The 25,502-nt window shown below is 50.0% G+C and overlaps 1 protein-coding gene and 1 long non-coding RNA gene across 4 annotated transcripts in view; one reads left to right on the top strand and one right to left on the bottom strand.

Moving 5' to 3' along the window:
* Positions 1-25,502, top strand: part of PRDM15 (PR/SET domain 15) — a 74,752-nt gene that overhangs the window by 5,066 nt on the left and 44,184 nt on the right. For all 3 annotated transcript variants that reach the window (XM_046651690.1, XM_046651688.1, XM_046651689.1), the window contains exons 2-4: positions 21,378-21,423; positions 22,008-22,101; positions 23,645-23,798. In XM_046651690.1, coding sequence (XP_046507646.1) covers positions 21,387-21,423; positions 22,008-22,101; positions 23,645-23,798 — 285 coding nt within the window. In that variant the 5' untranslated portion in view covers positions 21,378-21,386. The remainder of the gene's footprint in view (positions 1-21,377; positions 21,424-22,007; positions 22,102-23,644; positions 23,799-25,502) is intronic.
* Positions 5,732-6,870, bottom strand: LOC124234351 (uncharacterized). The gene is made up of 3 exons (XR_006887279.1): positions 6,733-6,870; positions 6,309-6,490; positions 5,732-5,952 (listed from the first exon to the last, which is right to left on the bottom strand). It is a non-coding gene; the product is annotated as an uncharacterized LOC124234351 (long non-coding RNA).

A 25,502-nucleotide genomic window follows, 5' to 3' on the forward strand; every position in this document is an offset into this window, starting at 1 on the left:
TGTCGCTCTCCCCCGTCCTCGGGCACAGAGCCCGGGGGCGCACGGGGAGGGTCCCCCGCGGATGGGAAGGCAGACCCCCGGAGTCTGGCCGATGGGGCTCCCCAGGCCCCCTCCAAGAGCACCCTCCGCCCTGTTTCTGTAAACCCTTGGGTGGCACAGGGCAAGTAGTCAAATCCGTGGACAGGTGACATGTGCCCGCCCTCGGGGGGGTGGGTGGCTGGGAAGGGGCGCGCGGGCCACAGGTGAGGTCTGGCCTGGCCGCGGCGCGGACAGGTGGACAAGTTGGTCATGTGGCCTCTGGCGAGAGGGACAGGTGCTCGCGGTGAGGGCCAGCTTTGAGAAGGCAAGTGAAAACTCATTATGGAGACATCCACCTACCTGCTAGTTATGGTTATTACGTTTACCCTTATGAAGTTGTTAAGGTAGCGGATGAGGTTTTTTCCACAAATGCTCAGAAATTGCACACCCCCCCCCCCAGGGGTAGATTAAAATGGTAGAAACAAGTGTGTGCTCAGAGACAGTGGACCGGTGCATGTATTTATAGCTGCCAACGCACAAAAACCTCGCTGGCTTAAGCCACTCTCATAAAATCCGGACTCACCAGATAAATTTGGAGAACCCAGCTTGGTTCCTGGAGATATTTTTAAGGATGAAAAGTAAATGAGCAACTGGCTTGGTGATAAACCTTAAAGGCAACGGTGAGAACTCTCCCTGGAACGTGCAACCACGTAGACACTGTGTTTCTAAGTGAGGTGCCCCCTCCTGCACAATGCACGCACACCGCCACCCTGTTTTGTTTCAAACCTGGGCATTTTCACATTCTCCACATTTTCCCTGCTCCACTCTGCTTCTCTGGATTTCCTGACATCACCACCTTATGGTGAATGGCTGTGAAACAGAACTATAGTTTGGGTTTTGAAAGGGAAAAACAGTAAAATTTATCCTTATAGAGTTTTCTTCCCTTGAGATCTTTGATTCGTACTTTTGCAGACAAGTTGCCAACAGTATAATAGCATGTTCGATTTGCGAAGCAGGAGTATTTGTTCCAGAAGACAAATAAATAAATTAAGAAATCAACCCAAATTGCAAGACTAATAGCTTTTCTTGGAATAATTATATTTGGGAGGAATCTGTCAGCTTAGGATAGGTCTCTCGTGGATCCTTCTTCTAACATTATCTGTGTAGAAGGCCACGGAAGGAACACTCTGCCCATTTTTCAGATTTCAGGGAGGTTTCAGGCAGCTGTTTCTTACACATGATTTCAGCGGTTGAGATTGTAAGCAGTGACGTAAATGCTTTCTCAGCCTCCTTTTCACATTTGTGAAATGTGGGTGACGCCTGTCCAGTTTGCCTCAAACAGTTCATGAATGTATGTATTTATTCATTCAACAAACATTTATTCACTGGGCACCTATCATGTGCCCAGCACTGCAGAGAACAAGAAAGAAGGCCCTGGGTGGTGGCCGTGATGTTCTGGAGGGAGGGAGGTGCAGTTAATACACGATAAAACTATGTTAGGTAGACAGTGGCTAGATCATGGACAAGAAAGAAGGAAGGGCAGCAGGTGGAGGCTGCAGTGTGGATAGGGGTAGGCACACTTGGGCAGTTGAGACTAGAAAGGTCTAAGCAGGGGACATCTGAATGGAGACCAGTGCTATGAGGTGCTCAGTGGAGATCTTGGGTGCGGGTGTTACAGGCAGACAAATGGCAAGTGCAAAGGCCCTGGGGTGGGAATAAGCTCTGTGCACCCAAGAATGAGAAAAGCCAGTGTGGCTGATGAGAGGAAGCTCAGGAGGGCAGCACAGGCTGTCCACCATCCAGAGTTTATCCTGAGTGCCAGGTGGATGCCGCTGGGGGCTTGGACAGAAGTGGGACAGGATCTGTGTCTTTTTAGAGATGATCCAGTGCCTGCTGCATGGGAAATCCAGGCCCAACAAGACAGTAGAAATAAGGTCAGGGCAGAAGGGGAAATGAGGAGTCAGGACAAAGCGTATTTCTAGAGCGAGGCAGGCCTTGCTGCTGTTTTGGCTGGGAAATGTGTGCTGGGTGACAAGAGGTGCCATTTACTGAGGTGCAGATGGCAGGTGTGCAGGTTGCCAGGGTGAGAGGGGGAATCAGGGCCCTGTGGACCAGCATCCTCTGGGGTGGGGGAGACCCTTGCCTGGGGCCCAGGGCCCTCACCTTCCCCAGATGGTCTCATCAAATGGCGTATCCTAGGAAAGGGTCCCGCCTCCTGCCGTCCAGGAGCCAGTGACCCCCGTCCCCAGTGTTGGTGTGGGCCATGGCGCTCAGTATGGGAAACCTCCGGGTCCCAACACATGTGGGGGTGTCAGCAGAGTGACCCCAACCGTGGGCAGCAGACCTTGCACGGTCAGTGGATGGAAGGCGTCGTGTGCTGACGGAGGAGGAGGGGCCCGTGGGTGTTTGTGGTGGTCCTTGACAAGTGGCTGTGAGCGACGCTGCAGGAGCAGAGCTCTTCCATCCCCATCTACTTGTCCGTGCAGCAGTTTCCCACATTCACGTTATAAAACCGAAGGCTAGGAGCCGAGCTGAACGTTAGTCCGTCCTGGGTGGACCGACTGGGGAGAGCCTCCCTGCCTCCATCAACACAGCTTCTGTTAGACAGCCGTTTCCCAAAGCGTGCGCCGCCGTGTTTCTATTTCAATCAGTGGGGTTCCATCTATTGGAATGACAACTCAATCTGGAAGAAAATAGCACAGTCTCATGGGCCCAGAGAATCAAGACTCATTTGATGTATGTGCGTAGCTGTGGTGGGATCAGTCGAGTCGTTCCAGGCACGAATGTGTAACATCGGGTTTCACACGTGCAGCCGTGGAGACAGGATGGGAGGGAGAGAAGGCTGTGACCCTCCTGACGGTGGAGCTGGTGCCCGTACTTTGGAAATAGAGGGCAGTGGGTACCAGTGAAGGGCTCGGATCCTGGTAGACATGTTTAGAAGAGTGACACAACAGTTTTATTTTAAGAAATCAATATTTATGATATGCTGGGAATTACATCCCTTGCAGCTGTTTAAACTCAGGAGGAGCAGTTTGAGCTGTCAGCAGAAGTGCAGGAAGTAACCAGGCGTGGGGTGGGGTCAGGGGCCTGGGGAGGGCTGGACCAGGGGTGCAGGTCGGGGAGGTGCCCTGGGGGGCCAGTGCTGGGTCCAGAGGGAGAGAGAACCCAGGAGCCGGCCTAGGCTACCCCACTGTGGGTCATGTGTGGATGGGCGATGGGAGGGGGAGGGGGCTGAGGGAGGCACATCCAGTGACAGAGGGAAGACTGGGAGACCGCAGAAGAAAGGGTGTCCAGAGGGAGGGAGGGTGGGCCTGCCTGTGGGGCGCTGCCAGGGCCCAGGGCTGGTGGGGGGTTGGCCTGACCAGCTGGAAGGCCACTTGACTGGTGTGCTCTGGGGGGGGGGGGGGGGCGGATCCTCCCATTCGAGAGAGACAGGAGGTGAGGAAGCCATGGGGGAGGTGACGTTAAGGAAACATTATTTGTTGTCTGAGTGAGCTCTGTTGGAGGCTGGCGTGAATAATTCCAGGTGTGACTCAGCCTGAGGGAGGCGCAGGTGGCCTTGGCCTCCCCGGGGAGAAGTGGGTGTGGCCTGTGACAGGTCTGGCCAAGAGTGCTTCAGAGAGGAGGGCCATTCGGATCAGGTCTTAAAGATGAGGTAGGAGTTTCACAGAGGGAGAGAGAGTGTTTCTGGAAGAGGCAACAAGAGGAAGGGGGCGCGGAGGCTGGGAAGTGGTCGTGGACCATGTGGAGAGAGGAACCCTGGGGCTGCCCCCCTGGGAGGCAGGGCAGGTGCTAATCGAGGCCTGTTGGGGCCTCTGGTCCTAATAAAATCTGAAGAAGCCCAACTCTGGATCTTCCCCTCGAGCCTTCCAGAGCCTGTGGGGTCATATTGCCACAGACCTACACAGAACCGGAGCTTGGAGGTCTCAGAGCTGAGGCCGTTCTTCACCTGAGACGGGCCGTGTGTTGTCGGCTCCGATCGACTTCGATGCTCAGCGCGGTCTGTGTCTCCAACTTATAGCTTCCAGCAAGCGCCGACATATTGCAAGTCTCCTCAGAAAACCCTTATTAAATATTCTCTGCCCTTGAGGCGGCTGCAGAGTTGAGTGTCCTTAAATCATGATTCCTGCGAGGGGCCTGCGAGAGGCCTTTGTGGGGTCATGTGGCAGGACTGTCACTTCTCTGGGAAGAAGGGACCTCACCTGCCAGACAAAGGGTCTGTCTTTGAGGAGTGTTCTGAGTGTCTTGTAACTCTCAAGGCCTCTGGCCCTTTGTAAGTTTAAAAAATATATATGCTAATTAGTTATAGTAAGTTTGCATTTTATTGTGACCAAAAGCATAAATGTGGTTTTAAGGCCACATTAGTCACGAGGCTTATGACATCCTTGTTCTGATCAGGCCACTTCCATTCTGTTCACGGGCCCCGTGGTCTCCGTCCCCTGGCGTCCCTCTGGGTCCTTTCCACTTCTTCCCCGGGCAGTGCTCCAGCCCTACACTGGGAACATATGAGGCTCTTTTCACCAGCAAAGCTCCCAGGGGCACCTGGCTTTCAAGTAGCTTGTCTGTCACACAAGGCCCATTGTGAAGTAAGGATCAGGGCTTACCACCTGCCCTTTTTGTTAAGCAAAAAGATGACTTCGTCAGAGAGCCCAAATCAACCTGAGAAGGTCAGCATGCCCTCAGGTTCCATCTTTAGGATGGCAGGAGGCAGACCTCTCTCTCCCTTCTTTGCTCAGAAGCCCCTCCTTAAAGAACCAGATGTGGAAATCAGAAATATAGGTGTCATCTTTGACAAAACTAAGAGGTTTGGAAAGAGAGAAGAGAAGAAATTATAAAAGAAATAATACAAGAAAATCTTCAGGCTGAAGGACATGGTGCCAGGTCAAAGGGCCCACCAGTGCTCGTCACCAAAGCTGGCCCTGATCACGGGAGCTAAAACAAACACTCTAAAAGGTCTGGGGGTAGGGAGTCACGGGAAAAGGTTTGCCTGGTGGAAAGATGGCAGACCCCTCAGGTGGCTTAACAGTGGAAGCCGGAGGACGATGGGGTCCAGCTCTCAGTGATCTGTGTGAAGTCGACCGTGTGGCCAGCAAACCAGCCGTGGTGTGAGATGAGCACAAAGACGTGTGCGGACAGGGCTAGTCCTCCCAGGCACCACTCCAAGGAAGCCGGGAAAACGCGCTCCCCAGGTGGAAGGAATAAACCAAGAACGCGGGAGCAAGGGGCTCAGGAGACAAAAGCTGCACGCCCAAGGGGACAAATGAATCGCAGTGATGGGGAGGGGAAGGCCCTGCATGCGGCCTGGGGCAGGCCTGCCGCGCAGCCGGGGCTGGAAGGGTGGCTCCGGGAACGCGGTGGAACCCCGGGCCCTGTTGGTGTGACCGTGTGACAAACAAGCATAAGGAGGTGACTGCGGGATGCGGGGAGGGGTAGCCGTGGAAACCTTCCCCCCAACACTGCCACCACCCCGGAATCTACACATGTACACGCACGACAGAACCTGCACACACACAGCAGAAACAACACACAACGTCTACACGCACAACACAAGACCTGCACAAAACAGCACGACAAAATCTACCGCGCATAAAACAACATAACAAAATAGACACGCAAACAAGAACTGAGCAAATACAAAAAAAAATCGATTACATTTAAAAAGGTCGCACTAGAAAAGAAATATATGAATTTGCTTAAGCTGGCAGTCAATATTTTCAGAGTCATAATATTATGTACGCTGAATTAACTAGAATTGTATTGAGGAATGAGGGGAGAGGAGAAGAGTGTAAGAAAGCTGACTATTTCTCTACTCTAATAAGAACTAAAAACACAACCCCCCAAAGTGAGAAATTAGGGGATCCCAGGATGGGCATGTCATTTGCAGATGTGAACGTTGATGGAGCAGAGAGACCGGGATACTGCAGACAGCTGGACCTGAGAACACATATAGGAGGTGGGGGAGGTGAGAGAGGGTGCCTTTTGGTTTCTAAAGCTGTGCATACTCGTTATAGCTATTCACTTTAATAGACTAAAAATAAGAAAAAAAAAAGAAGTGGGGGTTGAAGACCCTGCCACATTGAAGGGCCTCCCCTGGGTGGTGGCTCGAGTTGGGCCAGGGGGCTGGGTTTGACCTTGTAGGTGCACATTGATGCACGAGCCGAGAGCTGATGGGCAGCGGGAGACTGGACCACACGTGTGGAGGAGGAGGGGCTGGACCTGGGGCGTTGGCGTGGGACCGGTCGGGGGGGCGCCCCTATTCCCCCCGTTTCCCACGCCTAGAAACACAGTACCTATGGGGGAGCTGGGACCATCCTGAAGTTAGGAAGCTGCTGACGGACGTGGTTATCCGTGGTAGCAGCAGAGGGCAGCTCTTCCGTTTCTGTCCTCTTTGAAGATGTGTGGAGGGGGACTGTGGGCTCCCCAAATCTGCTTTCACGAACCACCGTCAGCCTGCAGATCCTGGGCTGGGAACCTGTGGGTCAGATGAAGTGGCTTTTGGAAATGAGTTTCAAAGAGATGAAATGTTCCACAAAGGGTCCCGGAGCCCTGTGCTGGCCCGGCCGTGCAGCGCCTGGCAGACTGGAATTCTGCCCTCGTGGTGCGCTCACTATGGCAGGCAAGAAAGGATGTGGGCATAAACAGTGACAGCCCGGGGCTTTAAAAACAGCAATTGCTGTGTGAGAGAGAAACAGAGACAGGGAGAGTTGAACTCACATGAGACAGAATGGTCGTGCCAGTGGTCGTGTGTGTGTGTCTGTGTAATGGGGTGGGTAATGGAGGATCAGGAAAAGTCCAGAAGTGGAAGCTCCTGTGGCACGGGTAGTCACTTAATGTGGCTGGAGCAAAGTGTTGTGCAGAATGGGAAATCAGATTAGGAAGAAAGGGAAGTTACCACCAGTTTACAGACTTGTTAATGCCAGATTCACGAGTATGAACTTTCCTGGTTAATAAGCAATGGGGAGTGACGGCTGTGTCCTGCCATTTCTTTGCGACATTGAAAGCTTGCTTTTGAAAAGTACATATGTAGCAAAGTAGCACTGGGGGGAGAGGGGACCGAGGGATGGACGTCCTTGAGAACCGCCGTTTTTTGAGGTCATAACCATGAACTGGAGTTTCAGGATCGTGCCTGTGCAGGCTGGAGGGGCACTCAAAGTGGATGTCCCGTCCCCTCATGGTACAGACGAGGAAACCGAGCTCCGCAGAGGGGCAGGTTTCTCACATCCTGTAAACAGCAGAGCCACACTCACAGCCTGGTTCCTGGCATCCGTCCTTTCACAACAGGGCCGGGCCCTTCCCTTGAACTGACACACCCACAGTCTGTCTGGACCGTGGTGCTCGAACATGTTAATCAGTGTGCGGTGGAATGTTCTTGGTGCAAATAAGTGCAGGAATGCTGGGCTAAACCCATTTCAACAGACTTTTATTGCAGGACTTCTCAGGGCCTTTAAAGTGCCATTGTGTATTGGAACTCCGGAATGGCAGTCTGCAATGGTTTCCAAGTTTAGCGGCCACGAAATTCCTCTCTACCCACCTACCCGTGTTTTTAATATTGTCACAAGGGCATAGGCCCAGCGAAAATGTTCCTCTTGCTTAAAAAAAATTCCCTGAGCCTCTAGACCGGGGCTGGCTGCTGAGCACCTGGAATGTGGCTGATCCGAATTAGGATAGGCCGTGAGGCTCAAGTATACACTGGATATATGAGACTTAGTATAAAAACATTCATTAATAATATTTTATATTAATTACATGTGAAGTGGTAATATTTGGGATATGTGCTGTTAAATAAAATGTTACCTAAATTACAAATGTGAATCCCAGCGAGAATTTTTGTCAATATAGATGACGTTGTTCTAAAATTTGTATGGAAAGGCAAGGATAGTAGAAACAGCTAAAACAATTTTGAAAAAGAAGAATAAAACGAGGGGAGCCATTCGACCCGGCTTTTAGACTTGCTGTAGAGTTACGGTAATCAAGGCCGTGTGGAAGGACGACCTCCAGCAGGCGTGCTGTTGGTGGAGGGACCGACACAGAGATCAGTGGAACAGAAGCGCGAACCCAGAAAGAGACCCGCACAGAGACGGCTGACTGGTTTTGGACAAAGCAATCCGTGGTGCTGATGCACTTGGACGTCTATTGGCAAAAAGATGAACTTGGACCTCAACCTTAGATCTTCTACAAAAATGAACTCTAAGTGGATAGTTGACTTAAATGTGTAAAACTGGAAGACTTTTCTAAGAAACATGGGAGACGTAGGGTTTGGTGCAGAGCTCTTAGACGTGACCCCAAAATTGCGGTCTGAAAAGGAAAAATCAGTAAGTTGGACTTCATCAAAATGAAAAACCTTTGTTCATCCGAAGACTCTGTTAAGAAGACGGAAGGCAGTGCTGTAGGCAGGGAGAAGATATTTGCAAACCACACATCTGACAAAGATCTAGGCATGTAAGGAACTTGCAAAACACAACAGGAAAAACCCAGACAGTCCAACTAGAAAATGGGCAAAAGACCTGAAGAGACATTTTGCTGAAGAGGATTTACAGATGGCAAATGAGCACGTGAAAAGGTGTTCAGTATCCTTAGACGTTAGGGAAATGCAAATAGAAACCGCAACGAGACACCACTGCCCCTCCAGGAGAATGGCCAAAATAAAACATAGGGACCACACCCAGTGCTGGCGAGGGTGTGAAGAAACTGACCTCTCAGATGTTGCCAGTGTGGCAATTTCTTAATAAACTAAACATCCACTTAACATGTGACCCAGTAATTACACTCTTGGGCATTTATCCCAGAGAAATGGAAACTGACATCCACAAAAAAATCTATATGGCGTTCCTCATAGAGGCTTTGTTTGCAGTAGACAGAAATGGAGAAAACTGCAAGTGTCCTTCAGTGAGTGAACAGTAAAACCAACTGTAGTGCATTTATACTGTGGAATATTACTCAGCAGTGAAAAGGAATCAACTGTGGCCTCACAGTATATCAACTATTGATATACTTTCAGGAGCTTGAGAGCATTATGCTGAGTGAAAAAAGCCAATCCCAAAAGGTCACATACCATATGATCCCATTTACATGACATTCTTGAAATGGTGAAATTATAGAGATGGAGAACAGATTAGTGGTTGCTCGGGGTTGGGGGAGGGAGGATGACCCTAAAGGGGGCACGTGAGTGAGGTTTCTCAGTGACGGACCAGTCCCGAATCTTGTTTGCAGAGGGCGTCACGGGAATCTCCACCTGTGATGAGATCACATAGAACCATGCGCACACGTTGTGCCAAGGTCAGTTTGCTGGCTTTGATGGTGCTGTAGTTATATAAGAGTTTTGATGTTGTACGTTATGTAAGATGGAACTGTTGGAGAGGACTGGGTGAAGGATGTGTGGGACCTGTCTGTGCTATTTTTAAACTTCCTGTGAATCTATAATTATTTCAAAACTTAACAACAACAGTCAAAAAAGTATTACCTATGTGGCTCACCTTATATTTCTGTTGGAGAGGGCTGCTTTGGACCTGAAAAGAAAATAATCCAGGCCAGTTACAGCCTCTCAGGACATCAGCCCCGGTCGCCTCGCTCCTGTATCCGTCTCCCTCCGTCACACACGTGGGCAGGGGCCGGCAGGGAAGGCCCAGCCAGGTTAAACAAGAGATAATCTTCATTTCACGCTGACATCAACAACCTCCCTGAAAACGCCTTTTATCTGAGTTATTTTTAGCCACTTGTGTCTTATAATCGTGAAGTTTTCGTTTTCCAGTGTTTCAAAACTGATTATTTTTTCTAAATCTCAAACTTTGCAGATCACATTAAAAAATAATCTTTTACTGCCTCACGTCCATTAGGACAGCTACTGTTAAAACAAAAAACCCAGAAAATAACAAGTCGGTGAGGATGTGGAGAATTGGAACCCTTGTGCACTGTTGGTGAGAATGTTAAATGGTGCTGCCGCCGTGGGAAACAGTATAGTGAGCCCTCAGCAGCTTAAATATAGAATTACCACGTGACCCAGCAATTCTCCTTCTGGATATAGAGCCACAAGAAGTGAAAGCAGGGTAGTATTTGTACACCCATGTTCAAATACCCATATTTGAGGAAGTATCTGTACCCCCATGTTCATAGCAGCACTATTCACAATAGTTAAAACATGGAAGCAACCCAAGTGTCCATGGATGGATGAATAGATAAAGGAAATATGATGCATACATACAATGGAATATTACTCAGCCTTAAAAAGGAAGGATGTTCAGACATCTGTTACAACATGGATGAAGCTTGAGTACATTGTGCTGAGTGAAGTAAGCCAGTCACGAAGGGACAGTATGATCCCACTTATATGAAGTGCCTGCAGGAGTCAGGTTCATATTAAATAATCTCTTAAAAGTGTTCTGTTCCCATGTTCCGCTGAGGCCAGGTAGAGCATCCGTGTGCTTTTCTTTCCCCTTCCAGGCCCCCTGGTGCAGACCTGTTTTCCTGGGGAAACTGAGCTGGAAGAGAAGCCTTGCCCATCTGGTTCTGTCTCTTCTCCAGATCGGTGTTTGACTCGTGGGAGGTTGTAGAAACCCTGAGTGGTCGGTGTTCTGTCGAACCACACCCTCTTTATGGAAAGTTCGAGCAAAACTCGAAATAGTCTGATGAGGTTTCTCGGCCTTCTGAGCTGAGGATGGCAGTGGGGCGTCATCGGGCATCGTCCCGCATCTCAGAGATCTGGGTGATGAACCTTTGCAGCTGTAGGAAGGGACCCGGCTCCTCGTCCCACCTGCCTGAGGGGGCCAGGCGCGGGCTGGCAGGTCCCCTTGGGCCCCGAGCTCTAGGCAGTGATCGGAGGAATGGGACTGGCCTGGTGCTCCCCTGCAGCCGTGCTCTCAGACCCCGTACAGCTGAGTGACTTTGTGATGGAACCCTGCAGGACCCATCTGCCTGGTGACCACGGGGAAAGCTGGTGTGCTTTGTTCTAGACCTTTCCCCCTTTGTACTGAGAAACAGATGCGTAGGGTTTCCCCTGGGGATTGAAATATTCGCTGGCTTCTCCCCAGAAGTGGAAGATGAGGACGTGTTTGTTTGGCCAAATCCAGATCCTGCATCTCAGCCCCCCCAAGGTCCCCTCCAGCAGGCTCTGGGCCGCCCCTCATCCCGCCGTATTTTGTGGACAGGGAGAGGGCTCCTACACATCCTGCCGCCCCAAATAAAACAGTTTTTCAGCACCGCTTGGCGGTGGTAGGTGTCTGGGGATTACCTGGGCGAGAGGGGGGTGTTGTCATATTTGCTGATAGAATGTTCTCGTGGGTACCAGACACTGTCCTGAAAAGCTACTGTTTCCCATAACAGTGTTATTGGTTTGCAAGATTTCTTCACTAACAGATTTTCTGTTTAAACTTTCTTTCAAGTACGTGTAGCTGGAAACCCTCCAACGGGCCTCGTGTCCGAAGGAGAAAAGACAGATGCCCTGGGAGAGCCAGGACAGGCCATGCAGCCACCCCCAGGAGGCCGCAGACGAGGAGGCCCTAGCTCTGAGCCAGCCCGAGGCGGGCAGCACCGAGCCCCGCCCGCTGTCCGAGTCCTGGGCTGGAGGTGGCCTGGGAACCTTGTGCCTAGTGGGTGCTCCTGAAAAAGTGATATAAGCATTTAAAATCACTTTTTACTGGGAACATGTGAAATTTCTTATTTAGGTCTCACGCTAATCTAACCAAACTGTCGGACTTCCTGGCATAAATGGTACAAATGAAGCATTTGGAACTTTCCAGCCAGCTCTTAACCATCTGGCGTACAGAGGGAGTCCCGTCAACACTGTCTCGAGGCTCCCCTGCAGACAGTGTCACGTACGGAGGACGTAAGGGTTGAGAAAGGCAGTGAGCAGAAGGATCACTATGAAGCTTCTGTTAATAACCTCGTGCAAAACCAGGCAGTGCACGTGACTCAAAGGACGGCTGGAGATAACTGTTTACTAGGCAGCGTCCTCTTTCGTTTGGGACTAGAGGGGTGGGGAGAGGAATCGAAGGGGAGGAGGGTGTCTGGGGGGGTGAGGTTGGGCTCTGTCCTGAAAGATGGGGGGACTTCCAGGGGCGGACTCCGAGGAAGGGGGACACAGGCGGAGGACGGGAACTGCAGGAAGCAGGCCATGCACGTGGAGGGACCTGGGGTCCGTAGCTGGGGGTGGTGTGGCAGGGGAGATGGCCTGAGGAGTGGAGGGGAGTACCCCGAGAAGTGGCTAATTCTGTTATCAGGTGTCGCGCCCCCTGCGCCTGGCTCGTGCAGGCCTGAGCCTGTGCTGGTGGTTCTTGTCCTCTCGGCCCTTCAGGGTCACAGAGAAATGATACGCACGTAGACGTTGCAGAGGTGAAAAGTGCGGGGAGGGAAAGTTGCAGGGTGCTTTTAGGAAGAGTCACGAGGGCCCTAATTTAGGCAGGCGAGTCAGGAAACCGTCCCCAAGGAAGTGACAGTTATGCCAAGATGAGAAGAATGAGGAGGCGTCAGCGAGCGTCACAGCCGGGAGAGGTTCCAGGCGTGGGGAACAGCATGTGAGAGGCCTGGAGGCAGCAGGGAACGTGGCGTTTCTGGGGACTAAAACAAGGCCTTGGGCCCCAGAGGGTCAGCGAGGGGCATGTGGGCAGAGGAGGCTGATGCCTTTGGGTTTTGTCCCAGGGACAGTGGCAAGCCATTAAATTTCAGGCTGTCAAGTAATGTGATTGGGTTCCTGTTCTAGAAGAGTCCATTGTGGTGTGGAGACTGGGTTGGGGGCCAGGGTGGAGCAGGAAGAGCCGTCCAGAGATCCTTGCAGCCTTCCAAGGGGAGAAGGTGGGGCGTGGCCGAGGGAGGTGGTGGAGGCTGCAGGTAGAGTCTGTGTGACGATGGGAGGTGACAGGTGAGTCCAGGTCTCTGACAGCCGTGTTCTGAGATGTGGGCGGCACAGGACGGACAGATCTGGCGGGGGACCTGGGAGCGGTCTGCTGTTCATTTTTGGCACGTTGAGCTGCTCATGGCCTTCCAGGTGAAGGTGCAGTTGGGCAGCTGGACGTGCATGTGGGACTCGGAGGAAAGGCACCGGCCTCTATGTGGTGTTAATGTCAGCCTCAGAAACGGGCGTGACTGCCTGGGGAGAGGGTCCAGCGCGAGGAGACGTGGGCAGGGGCCAGGGCTGAGCCCAAGGAGAGCCAAGACTGAGATCAGATGGTGGAGGAGGTTCACCGCGGGGAGAGGACGAGAGAGGTGGGACTGTCGAGACCTGAGAGCGGCCAGCCGTGTCCGTGCCACCAAGAGGCCAAGTCAGGTAAAGAAAAAGAGTTGATGGGACTGGGCGCATTTCCAAGGCTGGCTTTGCTGGAAGGATGAAAGAGGGGATGTGGGAAGAGGGTGTGTCAGCACTACTTGCAAATAATTTTATTATGAAAAACTTGAACGCACAAAACAGTGAACAGGCTAGCAACCGCTGACCCCCACATGCATCACCAAGCCCAGCTGCTGTCACCCGGGCCTGATCTGCTCCTTCCGCCCCTGTCCAGGACTCCCCACCAATAGAACTTGGAATCAAACCTTGATTGTGTGATTGACTTTGTAAATATTTCAGTCTGGGTCTCTATGAGAGAAGGACTCTGAAGAAGAACCACAATACCATAGTCCACCTAAAACATTTGGTATAATACTGGTTCCATAGTGCGGTCAAGGGTGCAGTCAGCATTCACCTTCTCAGTGGTCCAATGAAAGTTTTCCATTAGGATCCAGACCACACCCACACGTTGTGCTTGAAGTCACTTTTAATCTACAGATCTCCCCTCCATATCTTTTTTTAATTGAGTTTATAATAGTTTACATCAATGTGAGATGTCAGTTGTCCATTATTTCTTGACTGTCACCACATAAGTGCTCCCTTTCACCCCCTGTGCCCACCCTCCAACCCCACTCCCCTGGTAACCACTGAGCTATTTTCTTTATCCGTGTGTTTGTTTATATTCCACATATGAGTGAAATCATCTAGTGTTTGTCTTTCCCAGTCTGGCTTATTTCACTCAGCATAATACCCTCCAGATCCTTCCATGTTATTGCAAATGGGATGAATTTGTCTTTTTTTCTGGCTGAGTAGTATTCCATTGTATAGATACACCACATCTTTATCCAATCATCAGTCGATGGGCACTTGGATTGTTTCCATGTCTTGGCTATTGTGAATAGTGCTGCAACGAACATAGGGGCACATATGCTTATTTGGGTGGTTGATTTCAAGTTCTTTGGGTTGATACCCAGTAGTGGGATAGCTGGGTCATATGGTAGTTCTGTTTTTAGTTTTTTGAGGCATCTCCATACTGTTTTCCATAGTGGCTGCACCAGTTTGCATTCCCACCAGCAGTGGATGAGGGTTCCCTTCTCTCCACACCCTCTCCAACATTTGTTATTTTTAGTCTTAGTGATTATATCCATTTTAACAGGCGTAAGGTGGTATCTAAGTATAGTTTTGATTTGCATTTCCCTGAGGATTAGTGATGTTGAACATCTTTTCGTGTGTTTATTGGCCATGTGTATATCTTCTTTGGAAAAATGTCTGTTCATCTCCTCTGCCCACTTTTTGATCGGGTTGTTTGCTTTTTTATTCAGTTTTGTGAGTTCCTTATATATTATGGAGATTAACCCCTTGTTAGATATATGATTTGCAAATATTTTCTCCCAATTGATGGGTTGTCTCTTTGTTTTGATCCTAGTTTCTTTTGCCTTGCAGAAGCTCTTTGGTCTGATGAAGTCCCACTTGTTTATTTTTTCTTTTGTTTCCCTTGTCTGAGAAGACATGATATTTGAAAAGATCCTTTTTAGTTCGATGTCAAAGAGCGTACTACCGATGTTATCCTATAGGAGTTTTATGGTTTCAGGATATAACTTCAAGTCTTTGATCCATTTTGAGTTTATTTTTGTATGTGATGTGAGATAGTGGTCTACCTTCATTCTTTTGCATGTGGCTGTCCAGTTTTCCCAACACTGTTTATTGAAGAGACTACCTTTTCTCCATTGTATGTTCTCAGCTCCTTTGTCAAAGATTAACTGTCTGTAGATGTGTGGTTTTATTTCTGGGCTTTCAGTTCTGTTCCGTTGATCTGTGTGCCTGTTTTTGTACCAGTACCATGCTGTTTTGGTCACTCTGGCTTTGTAGTACATTTTGAAGTCAGGGATTGTGATGCCTCCAGCTTTGTTCTTTTTTCTCAGGATTGCCTTAGCAATTCGGGGTCTTTGGCTGCCCCATATGAATTTTAGGATTCTTTGTTCTATTTCCGTGAAGAATGTCATTGGGATTCTGATAGGGATTGCATTGAATCTGTAGATTGCCTTGGGTAGTATGGACATTTTAACTATGTTTATTCTTCCAATCCATGTGCATGGAATGTCTTTCCATCTCTTTATGTTGTCATCAGTTTCTTTCAGTAAGGTCTTATAGTTCTCATTGGATAAGTCCTTCACCTCCTTGGTTAAATTTATTCCTAGGTACTTTATTCTTTTAGTTGCGGTTGCAAATGGAATTTTATTCTTGAGTTCTCTTTCTGTAACTTCATTATTGGAGTATAGAAAAGCAACTGATTTTTGTAAGTTGATTCTGTACCCTGCAACTTTACTGTAGTTGTTAATTATTTCTATTAGTTTTCCAATGGATTTTGGGGGTTTTTCTGTATATAAGATCATGTCATCTGCAAACAGCGAGAGATTCATTTCTCCACTTCCTGTTTGGATTCCTTTTCTTTCTTTTTCTTGCCTAATTGCTCTGGCCAACACCTCTGGTACTGTGTTGAATAAGAGTGGTGATAGTGGGCACCCTTGTCTTATTCCTGTTCTCAGAGGGATGGGGCTCGGTTTTTGCCCATTGAGTATGATGTTGGCTGTGGGTTTGTCATATATGGCTTTTATTATGTTGAGGTAACTTCCTTCTATCCCCATTTTGTTAAAAGTGTCTATCATAGGGGCTGGCCCGGTGGCGCAGCGGTTAAGTTTACACGTTCTGCTTCTCGGTGGCCCAGGGTTCGCTGGTTTGGATTCTGGGTGTGGACATGGCACCGCTTGGCAACAGCCATGCTTTGGTAGGCGTCCCATATATAAAGTAGAGGAAGATGGGCATGGATGTTAGCTCAGGGCCAGTGTTCCTCAGCAAAAAGAGGAGGATTGGCAGCAGTTAGCTCAGGGCTAACCTTCCTCAAAAAAAAAAAAAAAAGAGTTTTTATCGTAAATGGCTGTTGGATCTTGTCAAATGCTTTCTCTGCATCTGTTGAGATGATCATGTGGTTTTTATTCCTCAATTTGTTGATGTGGTGTATCATGTTGATTGATTTGCAGATGTTGAACCATCCCTGTGTCCCTGGTATGAATCCCACTTGATCATGATGTATGATCCTTTTGATGTATTGCTGTATTCGGGTTGCCAATATTTTGTTGAGGATTTTTGCGTCTGTTCATCAGCGATATTGGCCTGTAGTTCTCCTTTTTTGTGGTGTCCTTGTCAGGCTTTGGTATCAGAGTGATGTTGGCCTCGTAGAATGTGTTAGGAAGTGTTCCATCTTCCCTAATTTTTTGGAATAGCTTGAGAAAGATAGGTATTAAATCCTCTCTGAAAGTTTGGTAAAATTCCCCAGGAAAGCACTCTGGTCCTGGGGTCCCCTCCATATCTTTTTTTAATAAAACTTTTTATTTTGAGATAATTGTAGATTCACATATAGTTGTAAAAAATAATGCAGAGAGCTCCGTGTGCTCTTTATCTAGTTCCCCCCAGTGGGAGCATCTTGCAGAACTCCAGCACAATGTGACATCCAGGATGCGTGCATCCATACAGACAAGATACAGGGTGTTCCTCCCCACAGGGGTCCTTCCTGCTGCCCTCTTAGAGCCACACCCTCTTTCCTTCCACCCCATCCCCCCCTTAACCCCCACCAACCACTAATCTGTTCTTCATCTCTGTGATTTTGTCATTTCAAGAATGTCATATAGAGCCAGGCCTAATGGCCTAGAGGTTAAAGTTTGGCACACTCCACTTTGGCAGCCCAGGTTCAGTTCCAGGGCGCAGAACCGCACCACTCGTCTGTCAGTAGCCATGCTGAGGTGGCGTCCCACATAGGACTAGAAGGACCTACAACTAGAATATTCAACTATGTACTGGGGCTTTGAGGAGGGGAAAAAAAAAAAGAGAAGATTGGCAACAGATGTTAACTCAGGGCAAACCTTAAAAAAAAGAATGTAAGGGCCGGCCCGGTGGCATAATGGTTAAGTTTGTGCACTCCACTTGGGCAGCTGGGGTTCACCAGTTCGGATCCTGGGCACAGACCTATACACCACTCATCAAGCCATGCTGTGGCGGCATCTCACGTAGAAGAGCTAGAATGGCTTACAATTAGGATATGCAACTATATACTGGGGCTTTGGGGAGGAAAAAGAAAAAGGAATGTCATATAAATGGGATCACACAGTATGAACCTTTTGGGATTGACTTTTTTCACTCAGTACCATTCTGGAGATTCATCTAGAGCTGTGGAGTGTGCGTGTATCTATAGTTCAGTCCTTTTAATTGCTGACTAGTATTCCAGAGTGTGGATGGACCACAGATCGTTAATTCACCCATTGAGGGACACCTGGGTTGTTTCCAGTTTCGGCTGTTTTGAATAAAGCTGCTGGGAACAAGTGCGTACAGGATTTTGTGTGGATGTAAGTTTTCAATTCTCTGGGATAAATGCCCACCACTGCCATTGCTGGGTCATAGGCCAAGTGCATGTTGGTTTTATCAGAAACGGCCAAACGGTTTTACATTCCCACCGGCCGCAGATGAGAGCCCAGCGTTTCCTTGTCTTTGCCAGCATTTGTGTGGTTCTGATGGATGTGTGGTGATCTCGTGGTTTTGACTTGCATTTCCCTGGTGGCTAATGATGTTGGACATCTTTTCATGTGCTTCTTTGCCGTTCATCTATTTTCCTTGGTGAAATGTCTCTTGCCCATTTTCTAATTGGATTGTTTCTTTTTACTGTGGAATTTTGAGAGTTCTTTTCCATATTCTGGATACAGATATGTGGTTTGCCAAAAGGTCTGCCAGTCTTTAGCTCGTCTTTCCATCCTCTTAACAGCATCATTTGTAGAGCAATTTTAAATTTTTATAGAGTCCAATTTGATTTGCCTTTTACAGACAGTGCTTTGGGTGAGAAGTCCAAAAACTGGCTAGCCCTAGATCGCAAAGATTTTCTCCTATATTTTCCTAAAAACTTATACTGTTTTATGTTTTAAGTCTGTCTTCCATTATGAGTTAATTTTTGTATAATCTGTGAGGTCACAGTTATTTTTTTTTTGCCTGTGGATGTCCATTTGCTCCAGCACCATTTGTCGAGAAGGCTGTCCTTCTTCCATTGAATTGCTTGTACACCTCTGTCAAAAATCACTGAGGGGCCGGCCCCGTGGCTGAGTGGTTAAGTTCAAGTGCTCCACTTCGGTGGCTCAGGGTTTCGCCAATTTGGATCCCGTGCGCAGACACGGCACCGCTCATCAGGGCACGCTGAGGCAGCATCCCACATACCACAACCAGAAGGACCCACAACTAGAATATACAACTACGTACTGGGGAGAGTTAGGGAGAAGAAGAAAAAGAAGGAAAAAAGATAAAAAGATTGGCAACAGATTCAGGTGCCAGTTGGTTCAGGTGCCAATCTTAAAAAAAAAAATGACCGAGCATATTTGTGTTGGTCTGTGTCTTGGTTTCCATTGATCTATGTGTCTGTCCCTTCACCAATACCAAAGTCGTCATTGCTGTAGCTTTATAATCAAGCTTAAAATAAGGTAGACCCGTTCCTCTCACTTAGTCTTATTTTTCAAAATTCTTCTAACAGTTGGCATCACTGGGGCTTGCTTGTAAACCCCAGTTGTCCTAGAGAACTTTTGTCCAAGCTGCCGCCTCCGTCCCCGTTTCCACCAGGTTACGTGCAGATGGTGCTGCCCTGAGCCTGCCTGACATCCGTGGTAAATCCGGTTTCCTGACACCACTCTGTGGCCTTCTGACGATCAGTGTGGTTGGTCAGTTAGAGTTTTGGGGTCATAGTCTTATGTGTCTTTAGAGGAGTTCAGGTTAAGCGGCCATCCTCAGACTTGAGCTGCATCAGAATAAGCTGGAGCTTTGTGGAAACACAGGGTCGGGGGTCCTGTCGCAGAGAGGCTGCCGCAGCGGGTCTGGGGCGGGGCCCAGGAAGCTGCATTTCCAAGAAATTCCCCGGGTGCTGCGGGTACTACTGTTTGCTGGTTCAGGGGCCACACTTTGAGAACCACCCGTGTCAGGCAAGTTTTCCCAGGATCGGTGGTTAAAATGGCCGAACCTCATGCTTTTAGTCTTTTTCTGTCCTTTTCCTACAGCAGCACGATCTACGATCCTTTATTCTGGGATTTCTTACATGCTGTGGAAGTCTGGAGACTGAGGCTGGACTTCCCTTCTGGAAAGGAACATTCTGAGCGCTAATGGGATTTTGCCACGAGCACAGACTTCCGGATGCTCCCTTCCTTCAGGCCTCACCCGCTGCCCGGGATGGCCGTGATCTCTGCTTTGGGGCTTAAAGAACCATTTTAGGGACCACGTTTCAAGGGCTAGATCCTTCTAATAAAGAATGTTATTGCCAGGACTCAGACATTTAAATATGACAAGAGCCCAGGATAATAAGAGGCTAAAGCTTCGCACTTTCTTGCCCCTCCATTGTTTTCTTCCTGCGGCCACTTCTAAACTCATCTTGCCCGGTTTCCTCTCCCAGCCCGTACGCCTGGAGGAGCTGCTTCCTTGGGGACCCAGGGGACGAGGCGCCGTCTGCTTTGCCTCCCTCTTCAGAGGCCAGAGCGGAGGCCGGCGCTGGCCTGGGGGATTCAGCCAGGCCTCCACGGGGAAGACAGGCACGGTCCCCTCATCCACGGTCTTGTAGGGCCTGTGTATTCTGCCGTCGCCCGTGGTCCGACTGCAGATCCGGGGCCACCTGTTCACACCCCGCCGTCCCCTTGGCAGAACGCCCTCGCCCGTGAGCCACTGTGGCGGGCAGAGGGGGCTCCTGCGGTGGGGGGACGGGTGCTTGGGCTCTGGGGTCACTTCAGCAGCTCATCAACGCCGGCTTCCCCTCCTTTCTTTGCCTCCCTGTCCCTCCTCACCTTCTGCCTGGGGACCAGCTGCCGTCCCCGTTCAGACAGGTCCCTGACCATGCTCTTGGAGCCCACCAACCAGGAAACCCTATGTGGAAGCTGTGAGGGCCGCAGAAGCCACCTTTTAACTTAAATGGGTGTTTGCAGAAAAAGAAAAAACACGGTACTGTGTTTGGAGAGAAACATGCCCTGGTCATTTGTCCTTGGCATTTTAAGGGCAGATTGGAAATCCCGTCTCTGCCTTGTTTCCTCGTAGCCCATTCACTCTTCCATAGGGAAGTTTCCGACTGTCTTCTCCTCTCTGCTCATGAAACGTGTTCGGCAGATGGGACTTTTCCTCTGGACTCAGCATTGTCTGCCCTTCAGCCTTTGAGTGGCTGGGGCTGGGAACGGGGCAGAGGGTGGCGGAGTCAGCATCCAGGGAGTGCCAGCCTGCACACTGTCCCTGAGAGGTACCCAGCGGTACACACCGAGGGGCTGGACCAGAAGTGGGATGCAGGAGGGATCTGCTGGGTGGCTGAACTGGTGATGGAGGGAGTGGGAGAGAGGAGGCATGTCCTGGGTGTGTCGCCTTTCATGCTGCCCCTCAAAGTGCGTGAGGTGAGCATCTGTATTTCCATTTTATAGGTCAAGAACCCGAGGCCCCAGAATTAACATGTCCAGATCACCCTGCAAATATGTGGGGGTCTGACCTCAGCTGCCCACCGTGGAGGTGGCTCTTGACGTGAACCCCAAAGGATGAGTAGGATGAGTGGATGTGATGAAGGCTTATGTGGCGCTTCCTCCATGGTGCCATGTGCTGCTTTAGTCCCCAAGAGAAATCAGTGTGTCCTGGGTGTCAGGCCCAGATTAGCAGCTGAAGAAAAACAGAGGCTGCATTGGACTAGACGTAGTTGCCCTGGAGGAATTCACAGTCCAGGCAGGGAGGAAAAAAAGAAGTGACAGTGTGAAAACTGGCTTTTTAAAAATGGTGCTATGGCTACTTTACAAATGGAAACCAAGAGCTAATAGAAAAAGATGAAAGTCTGAGTTTCTAGAGCCATTCAAATCCATTGCCTTTATTAAAGAACAACTTTATTTCAGGTGAGAAACATTTCGAGGCCCCCCTGGCTCCATCCCACGATAAAGGGGCCCCTGTGGCACGTGGCCTTTGAAGCACAAGGCAAGGCCTGCAGGCCGGAGGGGGCCCTTAGCAGGAATTGTCTTTAAAAATTGCTTTGGGAAAAAGCTCATCATTAACGATGCTCTCTGTGTCCTGACAGGTGTCGGCGATGGCCGAAGACGGGAGCGAGGAGATCATGTTTATCTGTAAGTGGGCCGCGGCCTGGCCTCAGATGCACACGGGTGCAGCCTTGCTGTCTGGGCAAAGCCACATCCACGTTTTGTTCTCATAATGCAGAAAAACTGTTGCTTTTTAAATGGAAATGATTTTACTTTAAGAAACATGATTTATTGCATGAGAAGTGTGCCATGGGGGTGTGGTTTCACAAGGATCATCTTTCTCAGGGCTCCTGGCAAAGGGCGCTTTGCAGGGGGTGGCATTTGATTCAGAAAAGTAATCCCAGGGTTTAGAAAGGGATTCGCAGTACGTTAGATTTATGGTAAACAGGTTAAATTGGTGAATTTTCACTTATCCTCATTCCTGGGGAAGATCTTGTTCCTTGTCACTGTAGAGGTGACCCTGTGTGCCTTGAAATGTCCTATAGAGCAGAGTCTTTTCCTTGGGGGGCATGGCCTGTGTTCCCACTCCTTTTATGTTTGTGGGGAGCACTGTCGCTCACCCCATCAGGCAGGGAGTCTGCATCCTGGGCCTGGGGCCGCGCCGTGTTCTTCGGGCGTCTCCCTCCCTGCACGCCGTCCCCTCTGATGCTCAGGTGTCTGTCTGTTCGCAGGGTGTGAAGACTGCAGCCAGTACCACGACTCTGAGTGTCCCGAGCTGGGCCCCGTGGTCATGGTCAAAGACTCCTTTGTGTTAAGCCGGGCAAGGTGAGTGACCGCCTCGAGCTGTTTTCACTGTCTAGCCTGTCAAACAGGGTTGTCTGTCTGTCGACTGGGGCGAGAGCCTGGTGGCCTCCACGTCTGCAGAAAGGGAGGAAACGGCAGAAGAAGGAGAAGAAAGACTGAGTGAGAAGGACTGCTCTCACTTTCCAGAGGCCCCCATGACTTCCATCCCTGTGGAAGTCGCCTGTGGCCAGGACCGGCGAGGACCAGCCAGGACATGTAGCTTCAGAGGGAATGGCTTACATCTAGTTTGTGGTTCTTCGGAACCAAGCTGTCTGAGACCCAGCGTGGCAGCCGTGGAGAAGCCGATGCGCTGAGTTGGTTTATGCATTGAGCAGTGATGGCCAAGTTGTGGGTCTGCTCACTCAGTTTTCCCCGTGGTCCAAATCCAGGCCTGCCATCTGACAGACGCCTGCCATGGGCAAGGTGGGTGGTGGGGGGACCCATGGGCAGATAACAAGGCAAAGCCATCGCAGCTTCTGGAAAAGCACCAGCAGGTCTGGTGAGGAGGCTCAGAGGCTCTGCCATTCCATGTTTCCCTGTGGGGCCCTGGGTCACCCCGTGGGCCGGAGCAAGGGCTCTAAGTGACTGCCCAGGTCGCAGCCACGTCTGCCACGTGGCAGCTGTTTGAACTCGCATGAGGCATTCTTTCCATACCTCACTTGCCTCATCTGTAAAGTGGAAAGTTTAACAGTACCCCCTGTAAAGTTGTGACCATTATATATGACACAGGCCTGGCGCATGGAGATGCTAAAATTATCATCTTATCAGTGCTGTTTCTAGAACTCTCCCAACTGGTTTTCCCAGCCTCTTTATTTACTTTTTCTCACTGTGATTTACCATCTCAAAACAAAGAGACTGATATTTTTGCCTAGAGTCAAGATCTGATCAGCTCTCTCCAAAACCGTCAATGGCCCACGCTGCCCAGGAAAATCCAGCGGGAGCCATCGACCTGGCACCGGGACCCCTGTGGTCAGGTTCCTCATCTCAGCTGCCTCCCGCACACTCCTGCGAGGGGCTGTGCTCCAGGCCCTGCATGTCTGCCCTGCTCCTGGACAGGCTTGCGCATCCTGAGGTCCCAGGCCACTTGCCTCCCTCCTTCAGTGTCCCATCCTTGACATTCTGCTAGTTTACTTAAAAAGGCCACATCTGCAATGAAACCGGCCCAGTTCAGCCTGGCTGGAAACCCTTCTCTGGTCTGTGGAATGCCGTGGTGCTTGGTATCTTTCCTGTGGTACTTTCCACGTGGCACCTGGTCCTGGGGCGCTCTGTGGTCTTCCCTCCCTCTCTGGACCGTGCGCCTCTGCAGGCGAGAGCTGGGTCTGGGTCACCTCGCTGGCCCATCGCACCCACACGCAGAGCATGTATGCCTGTCAGCCCTGTCTCCCAGGTGGAGATTTTAAATGCACCCTGTGGCGAATGGCCCCTTCATTGAGCTCTTATATTAACCGTCTGTCCCCTGGTGTGAGTGGCCGCCCTCAGCCAAGGGCACTCAGGAGCCCACAGCCTCTGTTTGTTCCATTTCTAGGTCGTCTCTCCCTTCCAACTTGGAGATCAGACGACTGGAAGACGGAGCCGAAGGCGTGTTTGCTGTCACTCAGCTCGTCAAGCGGACGCAGTTTGGTCCATTCGAGTCTCGGCGGGTCGCCAAATGGGAGAAGGAATCTGCCTTTCCCCTGAAGGTAAAGGCCGGTGCTGTGGGGAGCTCGGGAACTGGCTGTTTGACGACTTCCCTCCCTGCGAATGGGGAGCCGTAGCCACAGAGTTCCAGTGCTTTATAAACGTCCTGGAAGCTGCTCTAAATATTTCAGTTCTGCTTAATTTCCAAAACACTGTTTCTTTCTTCTTTTTTTTTTTTAGTTTGTTTTTATATCACAAGAGCATCCAAGTCAAGTTTGTATTTTGTAATTTTCAACTTTGCAAAACACTCACGAGAGTGTATTTAAAGCGTGTGCAAGAATAGAGCGCAGATGCTGGCTTTGCTTCTCTTACAGCCGAGGCTGATCTTGTTACAGGGCTTTGGGGGGCAGCGATTCTCTAAATTTCTGCAGGGGTGCGTCCCATGCTTATTTTCATACCTCTGCGGAGCGTGGGGTACTCTGCAAAGCTCCTGCAAATGGAAGGTGTTTTCTTGATGCAGCGATGAGCCACCAGGACAAAGTTTGGCAGCTCTAAGCAGCACATCAGACTGGGAAAAGACAGCCTTTATGTGAAATTGAGGAAAACAAAGTGGATATAAATTGCAGAGAAGGCTTAGAATAGTTAAAGGAAGACCTGTGGATGCCCCTTGAGGCCCGGGGAGGCGGGTGGTGTTCGTGGTCCGGGCCCAGAGCAAGGCCTCAGACACGCCCGTGAAATCAACAAGGGAGGGAGCCGTGCTGGTCAGGCGGCACTTACACAGAGTGAACTTCTCTTAGGGACCCTTAACAGAGATCCCCGTGTTTCAGGACAGAGATGGAATAGATAACCCCGAGTTTTTGGAGTCCTCAGAAAATTGAGCTGACAAGGCAGATTTCAGTGAAATGGAAAAAGGAAAGGCACTTGATTTATTTATGAAAAAAGAACTAAAAGAAAGAAAGGCTGTTTCACGTGAAGGGAGTATGTAAAGAGGCCTGAGGCCACACCCCGGGAAGGCAGTTGGCTGCCACCCTTCACAGGACCCGGAGGTTGGTGCCCACTGTCGCTGTGGATGCATGGCCAGGCCGCTGCCTCTTTGAAAAAGACCTTTGTGCCCATTTTGGTTTCTTTCAAGGACTCGATTCTCGAGGTCTGCGTCTGGTATTGAGTTGTTTTCAGCAGAGGCTCAGCGTTGAGTACCTGTGTGCCTGGGGACAACTTCGTGCCCACCAGAGGGAGGGCAGAGGCCAGCTGGGAGCATGCCCCCACACCAGCTGGGGGTCACTAGGCACCTGATGGCCCCCTCTCCCTGCTCCCTTCGCTTCCAAGGGCTCCATCCTCACAGGGGGCCTCTAGCTCATTAGCAGAGGGGAGCCCTTATTAAGAAAGGCTCAGGAGAGGCGAGAGATTTCTTCCTATAGCAAGGAGGCCATGATTGCATCAGAAAACAGGGGACAAAAGCCTCCTAGACTCATGCGGTTACTTTGAACTTCAAAATATTTAAGTTTCTCCCCCGCTCCCTGCCCGCATTTAATCCATAAAGCAGTGGGGCTGAGTTACAGATGAGGGCGCAGCTTATAGAGAGGGAGGAGCTTTGCTGAAGTCACAGACGCACTTGTAACAGAGCCAGTATCCACATGCCCACCTGAGCCACGAGTAGAACTCAGGCATCCCAATTCCCAACTGGGCCATGCATAGACCTCAGGTGTTCCATTGACACCTGGACCATGATTAGAATTCAAGCATCCCAATTCCCAACTGGGCCATGC

Source organism: Equus quagga, unplaced genomic scaffold (genome assembly GCF_021613505.1).
Source record: "Equus quagga isolate Etosha38 unplaced genomic scaffold, UCLA_HA_Equagga_1.0 73442_RagTag, whole genome shotgun sequence".
NCBI classification, from domain to species: Eukaryota; Metazoa; Chordata; class Mammalia; order Perissodactyla; family Equidae; genus Equus; species Equus quagga.